The sequence below is a fragment of the Platichthys flesus genome, chromosome 24 (assembly GCF_949316205.1).
Source record: "Platichthys flesus chromosome 24, fPlaFle2.1, whole genome shotgun sequence".
Lineage (NCBI taxonomy): Eukaryota > Metazoa > Chordata > Actinopteri > Pleuronectiformes > Pleuronectidae > Platichthys > Platichthys flesus.
In genome coordinates, this window is record NC_084968.1 from 12070270 (window position 1) to 12088678 (window position 18409).

An 18409-nucleotide genomic window follows, 5' to 3' on the forward strand; every position below is an offset into this window, starting at 1 on the left:
CACACACACACACAGATCCTGGTCAGCAGTATGTTTCCGAGGCCGGCGGCCATGCTCGGAGGGAATGTGATCGGGCTCATAAAACATTGATGGGATGATATCTTTAGAAACTCCCTCCTTCACCTCATGACAACCTAAGCTTGTCATCTCCTCCCCTCCACCTCTCACCTCACCCTCTCCCCTCCACCCTGCTTTCTTTTCTTAATCCCTCCATCCTCCCCTCTCTCTCTCTCTTTCCCTTTCATCAGCTTCCTCTGCCACGTGTCTGACCTTGGATAAACAGTGTTTGTCATGACCTCCATTTTAAACAGCACAGTCCAGGGAGTGTCTTTCTCAGTGGGGCTGAATAATACCACCCAATATCACATCTAAATCATTTAGCTCCCTGACAATAAATGGAACTATTTTGAACGCGCTGGTGCACGTCCTTACTCCATCGCCATCCCATACACCCGTCCTCCATCGTTCTCTCTCCTCCTGCGAGAGCTGCAACCTGTTACAGACGGTTGCTTCAGCCCGACTGAGAAAATACTCTTTCGGTTTTTCCCCCCTTTTCCATTTTGAGTCTTTTTTCCCAGATATAGTCGAGTTTAATTGGAATTTGAAGCAGCAGAGCAGAGGGGAAAATTGCAGTAATGGAATGAACAGCAGTGGTAATGGGTGTTTCTGAGCGTGTGTGTGTGTCTGTGTGTGTGAGTGTGTGCATGTGCGAGCGTGTGTGTTTGTCTTGAGAGATGTTTCGGTTTTGGAGCTGACAAGCTGACAAGAGAACTGTTGGCTTGTCAGTACAGAACATGTCATTCTGATATACTGTCACCTGCCACAAAGAAGTGTGTGTGTGTCTGTCTGTGTGTGTGTCTGTGTATGTGCGTGTGTGTGTGACTCGTTAGTACCTCTGGTTATCTCTCTGCTTGTACTGTAATTGCCTCGGGCGAGTCTGTGAAGGGATTTGGCCTCAGAGGTTTTTCTTGTTGAAATGTTCTCGTGTTTTTCTGAAACTTCATTTTCCTGTAACTGCTGGGACCTTTCCTCTTCTATCTCTATGTTTTTTCTGTTAAACAATGATAATTTTACAAAAAAAATGTTTAGTCCACAGTGTGATGTAAGATAGACACTATTCATACACTATTAGAAACCTCTGTACCAGGAGGGGGCTTTAAAAATATGAATTTCAGCAAAAGAGAAGATTAGCACCAATTTCTTTGATTCTTTTATCAGACCCTTTCCCTCTTATTGCATATTTTTCATTTCCAGCTGGATTTTACTGTGAGGAATTACACAACATTCACTGTAGTTGGAGATATTGCCCGAATCCACTTTAAATTAGATTGTGTCGGGCTGGTTAATTGCACTTAACTACCTGCTGCAGTCAGTTCAGTTTCAGACACTTCAGAGGAGAATTAAATTGTTGGTTATTTGATCAAATCTTGGGAATGACTCAGCTGAATGTGACGGGTTGAGGATCATGGATGTGTGATTGAAGTCATGTGTCATTGAGAAGGTGTTTGTACGTGTGTGTGGACTTCTCAGACTTCTGCCAGGTGGAGCTGCGTCTCTTAGCTCATCTCTCCTCCGACCCTGAGCTGCTCCGTGTTTTTACCAACCCCCAAGCTGACGTCTTCACCATGCTGGCCTCTCAGTGGTAAGTCACACACACAGACACACACACACACACGTACACACACTCTATCTTGATATCAAAGGCCAGCGATGACACTCATGGTTTCCCACAGAGTTTCTCCTTCCCACTCTCTCTGTGTGTCCCAGCGTCCTTCCTTTACTCCTGTCATCCATCTCAGTCAGGTGTGTGACAGAGGGCGGCGGGTGAAACAGATTACCTGGTCACACAGGCCATAATTACACCTCTGCTGAGGCTCCACTCTATGTCTCTTACATTATCTCTCTTTCACCTTAAACAAATTAATTGGTGCTGCAGCTCTGCCGGGATTTATTTGAAAGCCTCCAGTAGATAAATACCTATCCAGCAGGGGGCAGTGAAAAGCTAGTATGGATTTCTCTCAGACAGCTGCACAATGAAGGGGAGTGCTCACCTTTAGGTTACTAATATTTAAGGTAACACAACACAGCACTTACCCTAAGCTGAGGTTTAACAGACATGTATGTATTTGCATGTGGAACCTTTTTTACTGTAATTATCTCATATTTAAGTTCCTACCCTGAGGCAACAGGCAGTGACACAACTGACCTTATGAAACACTGGAGTGTTGAGGCTCAGCAGACACACTTGTAATTTGTGTGTGTGTATGTTTGTGTGTGTTCTTTTTGTGTGTGTGTGTGGTGGTGGGAGGAGACACCCACTCTTAACACTGATCGGCCCTGGCAGCTCCCCGTCAGCCCCTCCAGAACTTTGCAGACGTCCCACCCTGTCTGATCCCCACTTCCACGGCTGTCTCCAAGTCACATTACATAACTGTCCTCTTTCTATCTCTCTCTCTCTCTCTCTCTCTCTCTCTCTCTCTCTCTGTCTGTCTCTCTCACTTTGTCTGTCCTTCTTATTTTCTTAGTCCCTCTGGCGACTTGCTGTTCACGTCCTTTTAACCTCCAGACCTCACTTGGTTTTCGCTTTTCATTTCATTCTAGTTTCTATTTAGTAATTTTCATCTTCCGTCTTGTTCTGCTCTGTCTCACGTTTTTCCCTTTCGCTTTTCTATCCGACCACGATTCCTCTTCTCCTCCTCATTAAGTTTGGAGCAGATCCAGGGAAACTGGGAGACCAACGGATATTATGTCACTTTCTTTAACAAGGCGAGATTGTTGGTTGAGAGCCTTGGAGGAGCGGTTCTCTCTCTGAGGGTCCCTCTCGTTCCCTTCTTTAATTGTTCTTGATTTACCGCCTCATCTGTCTCTGTTTCAATTCCCAAAACACGAATCAAAGTAGACAAACATGTCATTATCTGTACATGCACACAACTCATCACACAATACTTACCTTCAAACAGTTTTCTACAGTTTCTATAATGTTTTATCACAATTTGTCTCTTGAAAATCCTAACCTATTCATTTGTCCCATTCCAGTCCAGGAAAATGTCAAGGGTTGAGTTTCCCATTTCCATTAAATGCTGTACCATCTGATTTTTGAAGCAATCTTTTCACCTCTACACCATTTTATTCACCCTAAGCAATATTAATGAATTAAAGTATTACAAATTCTCTTAATCTGTTTATCTCTGTACCTCAGGAAGGGGGTTAGTGAGGGTGAGGTGACCTCCGAGGATCGGGAACACGCCAAGCGCATCGTCTACTCTGTTGTGTACGGGGCAGGTCAGCACACACACACACACACATACACATACACAAACACATACACAAACACACACACACACTCTCAGAGGCACGTTCTCACAGGGCAGTGGGTGATGAATAATTGATTAATGAAGATGGAAGTATTCTTCAGTCAACATCGATGAGCTGGACAGTTTCAAAATTGTGTGAGCAGCAGAGATGGTTGTGAGAAAGAACCTGAAGTTAGTATAATTCCAGGTTATCTGTACTTAAACATGTTTCAGGTTGTCTTGTGTTTGGTTTCATGTTGTTTAACACATTCCTGAGTTCACACAGTGGACAGACATGTGGGTGGGAGGCAGAGGGGCCGTGGAAGACGGAGAGAAATGAGTAAGAGGAGGATGAATGTATAATGCACCCTTGTGGCTCATAAAGAGACTCTGACCATGTTCTTGTGAACATACACACATGACCAGTGACGCAGCGCTATGTGAGACTAAACTAACATCTGTGCACTTTTATGTGTGAGTAAATGTTGTGTGCATATACTCAATATGGACATTTGTGCGTCTGTTAGCAGAGTGTGACCATGTGTTTTTTGAGCAGTAGAGGGAGGCAGGTTTTTAGAAACTTTAAATGTTTCTGAAGATTTACAGCTTTTTCCTCCTGACTAACACAAAGCACCATAACAGCCTCTCCTAGGATCTGATGTGAAACAGTCAGTGAACCATCAAGGCACTGACATTTAATAAATGCCTGATTTTCAAAAGCCTGTAGTGTGAAATAATAATAACAGTTTTGACAGTGTCAGCTAGAATTCAAAGTAAAACCCTAAACTGCAACTGCCAGACTCCAGCACCTTTTAAATCTAATAATCAGTGACTGCATGGCTTCTAATGAGCTTGTTAAAAAATGTAAAACATAGATATCTTTAAATATATGGCCATAAACCTAAATAATGAATTTGATTCTTCAAAGTGAATGCCTAACATCTCCTTGTAATGAAGTGCCAGAGGGTATTGGGGGGTTGCCAGTCATTATTTATTATTGAAAAACGTGTTGTAGAGCAGGGTGAAGAGGTCAGAGGTCACGAGTAGGGTTAAGCTTTTAAAAAATGTGACCTTCAGATGCTCTTATTGTTTTCAGTTTTCTCAGTTTCGGTACCTGCTCAGTTGCTGCATGCTGTTCTGGGTTTGTAGGTCATTGTTGTGAGAGACGTTCTCGCTCATTTTACTGAGAGAAGGTTACATTTCTATAAAAGTGGATCATCACTAACCTATTCATATGCTTAGCTTGTGGTTCACGTCTAAATAGGTCAGTTTTGTCATTGGTTTTGACCTCTTTACAGTTTGCTGACACCAGAGACGTCAAATATTTGAAATGAAAATAAAATATTCCATAGGACAAGTGTAATATAATACCAGGCTTGGCATGTGTTGTTTATACAGAAGACTTCCATCGATTTCTTTAGCTTCATGTTTTCCTCTTTCACTTTCTGACCCAGTCTTTATATATAATCCAAACAGGACCTTCACTGTTCCTCCTGAGCCCGGCGTCATGACGAATCCAGAAAATAGGTTTGATTTCATTAATTAGCCAATCAGCGGAAACCCTAGAGCGCATGGTTTGAATCAGAATGTGCACGTAGGGGGAACTGGGCCTGCGCTAATATTCCACAGGCTCTGAGAACAAAATCTGATGCTCTCCAGCTGATGATGGAGGCCTCTGGGGTATTTCTACTTGAGCTGGAGTAACGGCTCGACAGGAGAGAAGAACAATAAGCCAACAGAGCCACACACAGACCAATACCACTCTAGGAATCTCACTAAACCTCAAATCAAATTAATTGGACACACATACAGAGCCGTGGGATGGTTCAGAAAAAGGCTGAGAACATATGAAGTGTGTAAGGAGAACGATGGAGCAAGATACTGAGAGGAGGAAGGTTGGAAATGTAGGCTAAAGGGAAAGGGGGGAGGTGGTGGAGGAGAGAGTAATGTAGGGGAAAGGGGAAGAGTAAAGAGAGGGTGGGGCAGCGAGAGAGAGAGAGAGAGAGGGAACTGAGAAGAGGAATAGAAGGAGCTCCTGATCAGCATAGACAGACTGCTCTTCATGGAAGGAGCGTGGCCATGGTTACTGAATACTAAAAGGAAGCTTTCTCAGCAAGACAATAATCAGGCCAGGGAGGAGGGGCAGAGCAGTGCTACACACACACACACACACACACACACAGACACACACACGCATACATACGTTATACAATTAGGTCAACTGATAAGAAGGGATGATTTTGTGATGATTTTGGAGAAAAAAGAAAAGTAGAGATGAAGGAGAGGAGAGATGAGTGTGCACTGTGAAAATAAGAAGTCATCAAAAAGAAAGGAGTAAAAAACTAGATCAATATCAACGGCTACATTCATTTCATCTGATTGACCTGATCTACATTTCGTCAGCTGAGGCTCTTCAATGACCTTTCCCCAAAACGAAAATGTTTATCAGCAGCCTTTTAGAATTTTCACATTTGAACTTTACAGATACGTTTCAGGGTGAGGGCAGAAATCACAAGAGCACTAGAGAGAGGGCAGGAAATGAACAAAATCTGAATCATCAGGAAGAATCGCAGCAGTAGTAGAAGAAGAGACGAGAGGGAGGAAAAGAGGAACAGAGCAGGGAGCGTCAGGAACAAAAAAATAAATCTGAATCACTCGCTGAGGTGCCCTCATTCAGCAGGAATGGGGGGGGGGGGTTCATACAGATGCAGGAACACGCTTCTCAAGAGGCACAGCTCTCGAGCACCTTCCACATTATCTACATGGCAGAAGCATTGACAGCTTCAAATAATGAATAATAAAACAAACTTACTGGATGAATCCACATTTAAACAAACCTCAGTGTGATAAGAATGACCCCAAAATTACACAAACCATCTCTAATAAACATCTATTTGATGCATTTTAAATTTAAGTTTTGGTCCATGCCCCCTCTGCTAACAAGGAGGCGATGTTTATGACCCACGTTGCAGCCAGCCACCAGGGGGCAGAGCAAGGTGATTTGGCTTCACTTGTTTGGGAGCTTTCATGTCAGTCATCTTTACATAGAGTCTAAGATTAGACTGTGACCCATATGTGATTGTATCCCACGCTCTATATGCAAATATACATCATCTACATGCATCTTTGTACGTCACTGCTGTTTGTAAAGAGAAAAGGTGTGGTTGTTTTTTAGCAAGTGTGTGTCTGTGTCTGTCTGTGTGTGTGTGTGTGTGTGTGAGAGAGAGTTTCAAAGAGCAGCTGAGCGAATCAATTTGCCACAAGCAGCTCTACAAGGTTTTACTCATTTAAAATAGGAAAAAAAAATAATGAAAATCAATGTGAGGCGTCAGCGTTGATGCTGTGCTGGGCCTCCACATATAAAATCAATGTTTGGGAAACAATGGGACGTCTGAAAATATGATACGGTTCATTATGAAGCTGTGGAGAGTTAACGGATCCTGTGGCCCAGGACGCTTTTTGTGTTAGTTTTGCTAAAAAAATAACTTTTGAATCTTCAAACTCAGAGGCTGACTGTCTGTAAGAGAAGCTGATGTTGGTAAAAGGAAGGAACAGTAAAAACTTAACCTCAATACCATAAGACACACACGCACATGCACACAGACAGACAGACAGACAGACAGACAGACACACAGACAGATAGACACACAGACAGATACAGACAGACAGACACAGACAGACACACTCACACACTGTCACACACTGTCACACACCCCTTGCAGTCTAATCCTGCTCTTTGCTCTCTCTGCTTTTATCTTGTCCTCTTCCATCGCTCGCCCTTCACTTTTCTCTCACCCTCTGGTCCAGTCTGTCTGGACCCCCCCCCCCCCCGGCCTCTTCTCCTCTCATCACTGAAGATAGAGGTCGTTTTGCTCCATTTAAAAAATCTCTGGTTATTCATTCTGTCGGCTCAAGGCCTTTTCAATGACGGCCATTCAGGATGATAATTCAACATTTGGGGAAATCTGCTTTGGAGTTTTTCTGGAAGCTACCACCAGCATTTGTTTTGCTCATCACTACGAAGACACTCTTATTTAAAATTGAAATGCTTTGTTTATTCTGGAAAATCCAAGCTTTCATATCAGTAAACATGAATTTTGATACGTCTGCGATCATCGGCCGATATTATCAGCTCACTAATAAATCAGTCTTGCATCTTTATATATGATAAAGTTAATCAGTAAAAGTTGTTCCCTACAGGCCGCGAGCGACTCTCAGGGATCTTGGGTGTGAGTGCCCAGCAGGCCAGTCAGTTCCAGGACAGTTTCCTCCAGACCTACAGGGACGTCCAGGCCTTCATCCAGAGGACCATCCAGCTGTGCCACAAGCAAGGTGCGTCTGCGTTCATCTTCCACTCAAAAGTGTGTGTGTGTGTGTGTGTGTGTGTGTGTGTTTGTCTGAAAAAGAAGAGGATGTGCTTACAATAGCAGGAATGAGACCAACTGCTGTGGTTCAATATTGGATGAGCAGCAACGAGGTGAGTTGGGGGGGTGGGAGGGGACTGTTTTATGTGAAGGGGGGGCTGATGGTTGAGATCTATTTATATTCAAACATAACTGCCAGCGCAGCACACCTGAGACTTGAACACACAGAATAGTGTCGAGTCTGCACTTTAACCCTGGTTGCACACGAGCCCAGTGTCAGTCGGAATTCACCGAATCAGATCGGACGACACCGAGTGCCACATCTGGATTCAAATCTCAGTCCCCGGCCGGGCGATCTAATCCCGTCTTCACTTTATCTCACGTGTGCAGTATTGATGTTCCGGCTGATTGAGCACCGATAGGCTGACGTGTAAACCAGCTGCAATCTAATCAGATTATTGCCAAAGAGACAAATTATGTGTGTGAGTGTCGGCCTCAGCTCGTCTCTCTGGCCGGTGCTGCACGTGAGAGCTGAAGAATCACCTCATCTAGGTGTAAACATCTGGAATTAGGTCAGTGGTAATGTGGGAGTCCTTTGTCAAAGACAGTGACCCCCCCGTCCCGCTCAGACAGGTGCTCCATCACCCACCTCAACCCCCCCTACTCTTGACCTCCCTGTTTCCTCGATGTCAGCTTCTTCATCTACACAGCGCTCTGGACTCATTCTCCCAAAAAGGCTGCACACACGGATCACAGAGGAAAGCCTCCTCGTTCTCCGGGGCCGAGCGAGGAAGCGCCCAGCAGTCGGCTTCAAACCAGCTCATCACCATGGTGACGCTCCCAGCGGAGACGGTGCTGGGATTTATCGTCCCCTGCTCGTCCCACACCCTCCGTCCCTCAGTCAGTCTGTCTCTCTCTCTCTCTCTCCATCTTTCTCTCTTTGCGTTTTTATCATCTCTCCCTCGTCACTTGTTTTCAAATCGCTTCCCCTTTGGTCGCACCCCCCCCCCCCCCCCCCCCCCCATCTCACTCCACAGCAGGAATAAAGCAGATCGATTAAGATGGTCTGAGCTGGCTGGGAGGAGACGTGCAAACATCACACCAGATCCACCGGCTGGAGCTGGTGGATTGAGGCTCAGAGCAGAGATTAGTTCTGTTGCTCCTTGTTCTCTGAGTTAAGAGGTGATTGGTATCTGACACAGCAGGATTCTGCTCAGGTCCTGTGGACGCCGGCAGGCTGAGCAGAGACGAGGTGCAGGCTCAGCTGCTTTCATATTTGTTGGAAGCGTCTGGGAGGTGGGGCGAAGCGAAGGTGAAGTTAATGTCACGGTTTCACAGTCAGCGGGTGATGATAAGAGAGAGAAGTGAGAAGAAGTAAAAGGCAGAAGAAGATTTCATGGAGACAGAAGCATAAAATGAAACCCAGGAGCAACGGTACAGAGATGAGACCCAGAGAAGGAATATTTAATAGTTGGCAGGGCTGTGCTTCTCTGAACGGTGTTTGAAACTCACTGTGTTTGATATTAAAATGAGCAGAAGCCTCCACTCGGTGAGCCTGTCCTGTTGTTCTTCATATCGTGCACATTTCATTAAAGCTCCTGAGACGAGTGTCACACCTTCACACGCCCGTCTGAGGTTTCAAAGAAGATGTAGAAAGAAGGAGGATTTCAAAAACACACACACACACAAGGGGGGGGAATCACAGAGACAAGAAATGAGTCAACTCTTCTGAGGCCTCGACAGACAAAGGGAAGCCTTTATCTGCACGGATATGTAAACACCACGCTGAGCTAACACTCACACATCAGCACGTCCAGGCTCTGAGGCTCAAATTCGTCATGCATGGATCTATTTGGATATTTCATAACTGCAGAGAAGGAAGTTGGAAAAGACTTGAAAATACAAAAGGCAGCTGCTGCAACATTTTCAGGATGGCCTCGTAGATTTACTAAATATATATACGTCTTACATCTCAAATTAATTAAGCAGAAAAGAAGGCAATAAAGAGCAAAAACAATTATAAGAAGTTCCTTTCCACATTGATTTATGGTATTATTGTGTAAAATTAGTCAATATGAGCCTTGCACCGACATATTGGTATCAACGTTTGCCGATAAACTTTAGTTTTACAGAGTAAACAGTGCAGGAAATCTTTGCTTTATATTTTCATTTTTAAGTGTGTGTGTCCATATTGATCCATATTGATAAATAGTTTTTTACATCACTAAATAACACTTAGATTAGTTATAATTACATCTGAAGGTTCATTAGTTTAATACAATAAAACATTATGATGATTTGTCGCCCATGAACTATTCTGCCAATCTCCCTGAGCTACGTGAAAACAGCTTGAACTTGAAAAACTGACAGTTGAAAATCCAGAACACGGATTCGAACAAACACACACATTCCAGTATGGTTCACGTGATTCCCAGTCATACCTGTCCATAAATGGAACATTTGTGCGATGTGCATTCACTGACCTAAAGTACACTACACGTCCCTGTCACTGGGGCCCGGAACAAAGGTCACATTCTTCATGAGGTCACACTGGTGTGTCATGGGTGGATTCACTGTGAGTTGGTTTTTGTGTTTGTTTCCAGTGGTGTGCGCTCATTTCCTATGCATTTATGCCGCTGTACGTGATTGTGTGTGTAGGTGATTGTGTGTGTATGTGTGTGTGTGTGTGTGTGTGTTCTGGGAAAAGGGTCATTCAGGTTTCATGCCACGGTTGGCTTTCCTCATAGTAGGGGATACTACAGGGATTTAGCTGTAAAGCCTGCTCCATTGTTGTTCAGCTGGTGGAATGTACTGGGCCCACTGTGAGTGAGTGGGTGTGTGTATGTGTGTGTGTGTTTCTTAACGTGTGTTACATACCTGTTTGTGTATTTTGTGCATCACATTATTGTACTCCAATGTGTTTGAGGGCCAGAATTCTTTGCTTTTGTACTTGTTACGTGGATGCAATGGTTTGTGTGTGCGTTTGTGTTGCGTGCCTGTGTGTGTGTCATTGTAAGCTTGCTGTTACCATAATCACCGATAATGCTGCATCAACAAATGACCTGACATGTAACTGTTCTTTGTGGCTTCGTGGATGAATCACTGGACTGAAACGATAGAGATTGGTTTTTCAGAAAATGTGTTTCCATCCAGAGGTGTTGGTCAAAATGTGAATTTGTCTCCACTGAGGTTATAATTAATATCGATTTCTGGGGCTAATGCCAATATTTCTTCAGATGATTCCTGTTAAAGGAGAAGCTGCTATTGAATGTGTCCTTGGTCGTGAGAGAGGACCAGCCCTTAGGAAAAAAGCTGGTCTACATTTTCATAAAGTCTAGTGAAGACCAGAACATGACTCTTCTCTGGTTTCTCTAGGTTATGTGTTGTCCATCATGGGTCGTCGGCGAACCCTCCCCAACATCAACTCTCCAGATTGGGGAATCCGCATGCAGGCTGAAAGGCAGGCTGTGAACTTCACAGTCCAAGGTGGGATGAACCACAGTTGCACAACCCCTCTGCAACATATGTGCGCTCAACCTCATGTGTACGTGTTCCCAGGTTCTGCTGCTGATCTCTGTAAGGTGGCCATGATCCGGATCTTCAACCTGGTGTCCACCACCTCGCTCACCGCCAGGTACAACTGTCAAACATGAGGCTACTGAGCTGAGGAGGCTCCTATTACAAGCCATGTCTCCAGTGTTATACCAAACTTTGTGTAACCAGACACACACAGACGCCTCACTCCTCACATCTCTCTGAGTCTACACACTGATTGTGTCTGTCACACTAAACCACACAAGAAGCAGTCGCTGGTTTACGAGCCAAATGCTTTGTGAGGAGTTGTGACTTTCTCCCGAGTGACACACAACAAACATTCAGCTTGTTGAGTAAACACACTTGATGAGCGAGCCAGATTCTCACCAGAACCAGATGAATATGTTGGGGGAGTTGATGGAGACACTAGGGATCAACTGGGTGCCACAGATCTTACTGGTACTTGTGTTAGCAGTTGTTGTTTTATGTATTTTTCTGTGTGTGTTTGTAACTGAAGGCTGATAGCGCAGCTCCATGACGAGCTCCTGTACGAAGTGGAGGACTCACAGGTGGAACACTTTGCAGGTGAATGTTTTAGATTCAATATCGGCTTTGAAAATCAGTTATCAAACATTATTATGACTATAACATGATTTATAATATTTGTGTGGCTTCCTGTGTGTGTGTAGCGTTGGTGAAGAGCACCATGGAGTCCCTGCAGCACATCGACCAGCTGGGCGTCCATCTCAGGGTCAGTGACCACAGACTGAAAGTAAAATCATTCTACATTTAAAATAGAGTCAGTCGTCACTCTGTGGCCTCTTTGGTAAACCATGGCACCCAGGCTAATGGAGACACATCAATAAAACCAATAATTATTAAAAGAATTATTAATTTTTTTCTTTTATGTAGACAACAAACCACAGGTCTCACATTTTTAGTATTTTTAAGGTTTTCAACTACTCGTGAATACTGTGCCTAGAAAATATAACTTTTCCCCTGTTGTGTGTGTCTCTGTGTGTCTCTGTGTGTCTGTGTGTATGTGGGTGTGTGTGTTTGTGTCCTAGGTCCCTCTAAAGGTGGCGGTCTCCAGCGGGAAGTCCTGGGGGTCCATGACTGAGCTTAAGATCCCTTCATCATCTCCTTCTCCTTGAGTCCTTCCTCCTTTCTTCCTTGTTCAACAAGATACTCGACTTTCAACCCTCCTTTCCCCTTCCCCCGTCTATCTCTCTTGCTGTGTTCCCATCTTCTCGTTCCACCTCTCTCTCTCTCTCTCTCTCTCTCTCTCTCTCTCTCTCTCTCTTCCTGCATCCACGTCGCTATGGAAACCAGGCAGCTCCTTCCACTCCATCCGTATCCGGGGCAACGGCAGGAGCTGGATCGAACCGGTTCTTCTCTCTCTCTCTCTCACTCTCTCTGTCTCTCTCTCTCTCTCTCTCTCTCTCTATCCATCCTCTTCCCACTCCTCTCCTCCCCCGTTCTCACACTATCTCGTTAAGACCAACACTGTTTTCTCTGCCTCGTTGCCAAGGTGCTCGATGTTTATCGGTTTTGTGAATTTGGCTTTTAAAGCAGTTCAGCTACTGTACACGTGGAATTAGTTGTTCTGCTTTTTCACAGACTTTTGTGTTTTTATATTGATTTAATACTTTGTTTGTGCTGAATAAATGAAATTAGCATTTATCCTGTTTTTACAAAACCTCTGTGAGCTAATGATGAATCTAACGACCATTTTATTTATGTTTTTCTGTGTGTCGGCTCTAAATCTCAATTAATTTAAGCTAATATGCGTGTCGAATTAAGAGCATATTATTTTACAGAAGCATAGAAAAGCATGACTCTAACGATCATTGAGAGATTTCACTGAGGGAGTTTCCGGGATGCGAACACAGCCACTGGGAGTTGAGACAAAGTCAATTCTATTAGTCAGATGTTGAGTTTCTTTAATGCGTTGAAACCTTTTGTGTTTTTTTATTGAGCTGATCCAAAGCAGATGATCTAATTCTGCTCGGCTGTGAGGATCCGGTGCCTCGCTCTCTCTCTCCAGCTCATCTTTTATCTGCTCGTTTGGCTCGAGCCCACTCTCCCCTTTGTCTTGTTCCTCTCTCTCTCTCTCTCACACACACACATTCCGCGAGAGCCTGTACACAAGCATAAGCACACAGTTCAGAAACACACTTTTCTTTTCCCCTACACACCACAAACGCACTCGAGCACACTCGCCACCCTCCAGGCACACTGACCGACTTTCCTCGTGTCTGGCAGCTACAGCGAGACCCTCTCTGCTCCTTTTCTACTGTTCTCCAATTAAGACCCTTACAGCCCACAGGACGGGGCCCGGGCAGAACCATACGCCATGTGACATTTCAAACAATGCCTCAGCCCCCATTACCTATTTGAAACGCCACCTCATGTTGCCTCCTGATTACAGGAGTTGTCACTTCCTCGGTGGGTCACAAAAGGTGGCACGAAGGCTCTTGTCTCCTCTAGCTTCCTCTCTTGTGTGGCACGGTGGCCCTTCGGGTTGCCCATTGAACCCACGAGCAGGAATGTGCTCTCTGTGTGCTGATGTGATGGGGAAGCTTTTCTCCCCCGGGTCAGTGTGAGCAGACCAGAGCCAGGGCCACGGACAGTGTTATGGAAATCTGCCTCTTCTATTCTCTCATTGTTCCGCAGATTGTCAGAGTGCAAGGCCTTTGAGAGGGGAGTGTGAGACTGGTGAGTTCAAATTCTAGAGAGCCCTCTGCACTTTTGGAGCAGGGCTGCTCAAAGTAGGAGTGGAGGTAAAACACACACACAAATAAAACTGTTTTAAGTGTTTTAAGCTACTTTGTGTGCATGATTATACTCTAACACTTTTACTTTTGCTTATTTCTGCAGTAAATTGGTTGGGAGCAAGTCATAAAACTAAATAATTCATATTTAATGCCTATTTATAAGTGACAGTAAATCTGATTTGTGCGTATAATCGGTTAAAAAATAAGTTTCCAGTGACAACAAATAAAAGCTTAATGCATCGTCATTTTTAATTGATACAATATATGTACATCCATGTTTCAATCATCGTCATAATGCAAGAAATCCCATCTTTACATCTGTACAGTGTTCCAGTTGTTGTCAGTATAAAAGAAAAGCTTAAAATAATCATAATAATAAGAGTTAATCCCCCGGGTGGTAATAACAGCAGTCGTCCAAAGGAACGGCAGAAAGGGAACTGAAAGCTATAACAGACCCCCCCCCCCCCCCCCGATAAGAAGCAGGTTGTCAGTGTCACTAGGGTCGGGGGCGGACCAGTGGAACCAGTATCTACTCTCTCTCTCCCCTTGGGAATCCCAGAGCCTTTCCTCTCTTCAGCACCGTGCATTGTCCTTCCTTTATAATTTGGACTCTTTCCTTTTCCTTGCTCTTCCTGGAGCTGCTCTAGCCCAGTGGGCCCCAGGTGCTGTTGGCCCGTCGCTCTACTTCGCGTCCCTCTGGGCCTCTCTTCTCAAATTCCTCACCCTTATAAAACACCCCTCCTTCCCCTGGAGGCCCCCCCCCTACAGTTACAAGGTTCCATCAGTTACAATTTAACTCCCCTCCCCCCCTGAAGAGGTTCAGTCTCATCCATCTATCCATCAATCCTTCCTTCCATTGCTCTATCATGGCCGGCTGCTTGACCCGCCTTCCCCCCCCCCCCCCCCCCCCCCCACCGTGTGGCTGCATATCAATCCCCCTGCTGTGCTTTGTGCAGCCTGGTTCCCCGGCAACAGACAACAGCCATGACAGGCTCTCCGGAGCAGAAAGAGAGCGAGAGAGAGAGAGAGAGAGAGAGAGACCCTCACACTGCAGCAGCTCCCTGTAGCTCGGTCCAGAGCTGTGTCTGGTTCTCTGCTGTAAGATCACAGAGCTGCTGCAGTCTCAGGCTCTTCTGTTGTGACCCTCTGACGACATGAGAGCTCAAGCAGACCGGCGGGACCTGGCTGACCCTGGATCTGTCAGCGTGTCCTCCTTTGAGGCCCGCAGGGCTAAAGATGGCGTTCGAGGGTCTCTTCTGAAAGTGGCTGCTGTTAGTCAGAATGGGTTTGTTGTGATGTAGCACAGATGACCACACACCTGCCCTACTGGAGAATCTCTTTCCCAGTGCTGTAAATATCTTTTAAAATATATTATATATATTTTAAATCCACAGTTTCTGTTACAAAAGGAGTAAAAACGACCCCCAGATGCTATTTACAATAAATATACTTTACATCTTTACAGTGACTAACTCGAGGACTTGTGAATCCTCGCCCGTGAGGAGAGTCCACATGGTCGCTTGTTGTGATTCCAGCTGCTGAAGTGTTTTGAATTGATTATTTCAGTCGTGCTGACGGTAGAGTTTGAAGTGCGCGACTCCGAAGTGTCGGAAGTCTTTGCGTTTTAAATAAAAGCTCAGTGCAGCATGAAGCACTTTCAGAGTCCGGTTCACGCCATCTTATCTTTTCTCCCTGTCTGCTTGAGCCGCTCGTTCTTTAGCTTCCACTTTCCCCCTTTTGTCATTCCCCCCGTTTCCCATTGACGTCTGTATACATACTTCAACTATTGAGTTTTTCAAAAAAACCCATCTTTGTAAAGAAAATACAAAAAACAGAAACATTTTTACAATCACACACCCTCCTGGCTTCGATACAGCGAGTGGTCGATGTCACTGATTGGTTCAGTAGAAGGGATAAAACACCAATGCAGCATTTCATGTTTTTAATAATATCCTTGTTCATAGTGTGTCATTAGTTTGTGGTTGTTGTGTTTATTGCTCGACTAGATGTCACTGTGGGCAGGACTCTTCCAGATAAAACCAAATAGAGTTTAGTCTCGGGGTCGCGTTGAAAAGCAAAGAGCCACATCGGGAACAGAACTAATGTCCTCCTGCAGAAAGAGCTGCGGGTCAGAGTGTGAATTAAATATGATGGTGTCACGACTTGTGTATTGTGTGTATGCTCGAGATACACACAGTCGGGAGGAACACAGGAGAGCATTCTTGTAGGAAATATAAAAAAATAAATAAATCAAAACTACCTGTACTGTAATAGCAAAACAAGACACAGTTGTGCTACAAGTGCTTATGTGTCCTTGGCACCTGTGGCCTCAGTCCAGAGTGAGTCTGTACTCGCCACAGAGGAGCACAGTCCTCCCTAGAGGGAGAGAGAGAGAGGGAGTCCATGCTGTGGAGCTGTGATGCCGCAGGCGTCCTCCTCCCCCCTCCGCAAGCCCCAGTCCCCCCCCACCCCCTTGAAACTGCCCGTGTGGTACATTCCTCCCTCGTCCCCTCGCCCTCCTCCTTAGGTGGAACATTCCAGGCGACAGCCATCTTCTGAGACAAAAATAAACTCCCATCGGGGTGAAGATGACGGGTCACATCGGGGATAAGAGTGATATGGATATTTACAGTCACACAGAAGAATGCCTGATGTCCAGTGAAGTGGTTTCATCACCTAATGAAAGAACCAGTTTGCTTCTCATCCAAAAAGTAAAACACGCAACCAGGAAAAAGAGTCAAAACATAAAGATCCCTTCTAAGACCAAACACGTGGGCAGTTTACATTCATGCCTGTGAGTGTTACCATTGAGTTAGGACACACACACCGACAGAGTAACACAACACAGGATCTGTACATTTGTGCAGTTTTGAATGATACGCTCCTTCACCGGTGGACAAACTGGATAAAAAGACTGATCGTTAGAAATAATCGTTCGGATTCACTTCATCGTTTCAACCACCAGAACTCCCTGTGACCACGTTTCAGAAATAGAAAAGCTTGTGCCTCTGTGTCTGCCGTGGGAGAGAGGGCATCGTGATTGTGTTGTTTTTTGGGGGATAAGCACTTGTAACCAAAATAGCCTTCTGCTGCTGGAGGAGCCTTTGTGTGGCGGAGTTCTCAAACCTCAACCCGACAGGAAAACACACTCTCAATCCCCCCCAACAAAAAATTACAAAATCAAATCAAATCACAGAAAAAAAAAACAAAGAGAAAAAGTGTGAGATTGTTTTTTTTGTTATTTTTCTTGGATTGTACATCAGCAGAACATTTCAGAGGCGCGGTTTGTCTATAAATTTACACTCTGGTAGAAGTTGCATACAGTTTAATTACTACATTCTAACATTGAGTAGCCGTACCGGGGGGTCAAACGGGCGGTGAGGGTACAGCAGAGCATTCACATGAAGTAGAAACACACATAAATGCAAATATAGTCAGTGGACTTCATCTTTACAATTAAAAAAAAATCACCTTTGAGCTATAAACCTCAAGCCATGCAGTCCACAAGGTAAATTCCACTTGTCTGGTTCCAGGGCATGAGGCGTTCATTGGCGAAGGCGTTTTGAATAATACCTTTGTGTTCGGAGTACGTACCGATAATACCTCCCACCCCCCACCGAAAGAAAAACTACACGAAAGAGCATTTTGAATTTCATCAGGCAAACAACACTTGAGAGTGGCAGCAGCAGAAAGTGGCTCAGCATCGAGCTACAAACTAGTCTCAGAGGCTCCAGCCCTTCCAGCTGTGATATCCGATTTGACTCCTAGTGTTATAACGGTTGTTTGGATGTTTTCTACTTCCCTGATTGGTTTTAGTGGGAAACTTGTTAGAGCTGTGTGTGGGTCGGTGGAAGCTGTTGCTCCAGAAACATCACAAAACACAACCTGGTTCTCTTTATCTCTCTCTCTCTCTCTCTCTCTCTCTCTCTCTCTCCCTCGCTCAGCCCACGTTCAAAGCCGATGCATGAAGGTGGCGTGCGGCACGTTGGCCCAACGAGAACATCACATGGAAACAAAAAAACGTTTGATGCTTTCAGTGCATTTGTGCCCTTGTGTTTGTAGAACTTCATGAGGGGGAGGGGGTGGGGGTGGGGACATTAGACTGACTAAACATTTCTAAAAGGATATTTAAAAATGTCTAATCCAAAGTAGATGCAAAAGAAAACAGGTAAATATTAGATTTCACTTCATTGGGGGGGTTCTGAGGATTTTCCTATGACACCTGACTTCACTGCTTGCGTTTCCTGTGCATTGGAATACTCAAGTTCTTTTGCATCTTTCACTAAATGCCCGTTGACTGGGAACCTGACGACAAACTGGTTTAACCCCATCGCTCCCACTGCGATCAAGAAATACAAAAGTAACCTCCGGCCTCCAGCCAGCGACGCACTAATCTGCAGACACATAATTTAGAATGGGATTTCATTTTTGCTACCTCCTA

The 18409-nt window shown here is 44.8% G+C and overlaps 1 protein-coding gene across 1 annotated transcript in view; it reads left to right on the top strand.

Annotated features, from left to right (window-relative positions):
• The window catches only part of poln (polymerase (DNA directed) nu), a 36511-nt gene extending 23709 nt beyond the window's left edge, over nucleotides 1–12802 (top strand). The window contains exons 17-24 of the mRNA XM_062384546.1: nucleotides 1531–1642; nucleotides 3200–3282; nucleotides 7494–7625; nucleotides 11033–11143; nucleotides 11216–11291; nucleotides 11709–11776; nucleotides 11881–11942; nucleotides 12259–12802. Of these exons, the coding sequence (XP_062240530.1) occupies nucleotides 1531–1642; nucleotides 3200–3282; nucleotides 7494–7625; nucleotides 11033–11143; nucleotides 11216–11291; nucleotides 11709–11776; nucleotides 11881–11942; nucleotides 12259–12345 (731 nt within the window). The 3' untranslated portion in view covers nucleotides 12346–12802. The remainder of the gene's footprint in view (nucleotides 1–1530; nucleotides 1643–3199; nucleotides 3283–7493; nucleotides 7626–11032; nucleotides 11144–11215; nucleotides 11292–11708; nucleotides 11777–11880; nucleotides 11943–12258) is intronic.
• Nucleotides 12803–18409: the final 5607 nt, after the last annotated feature.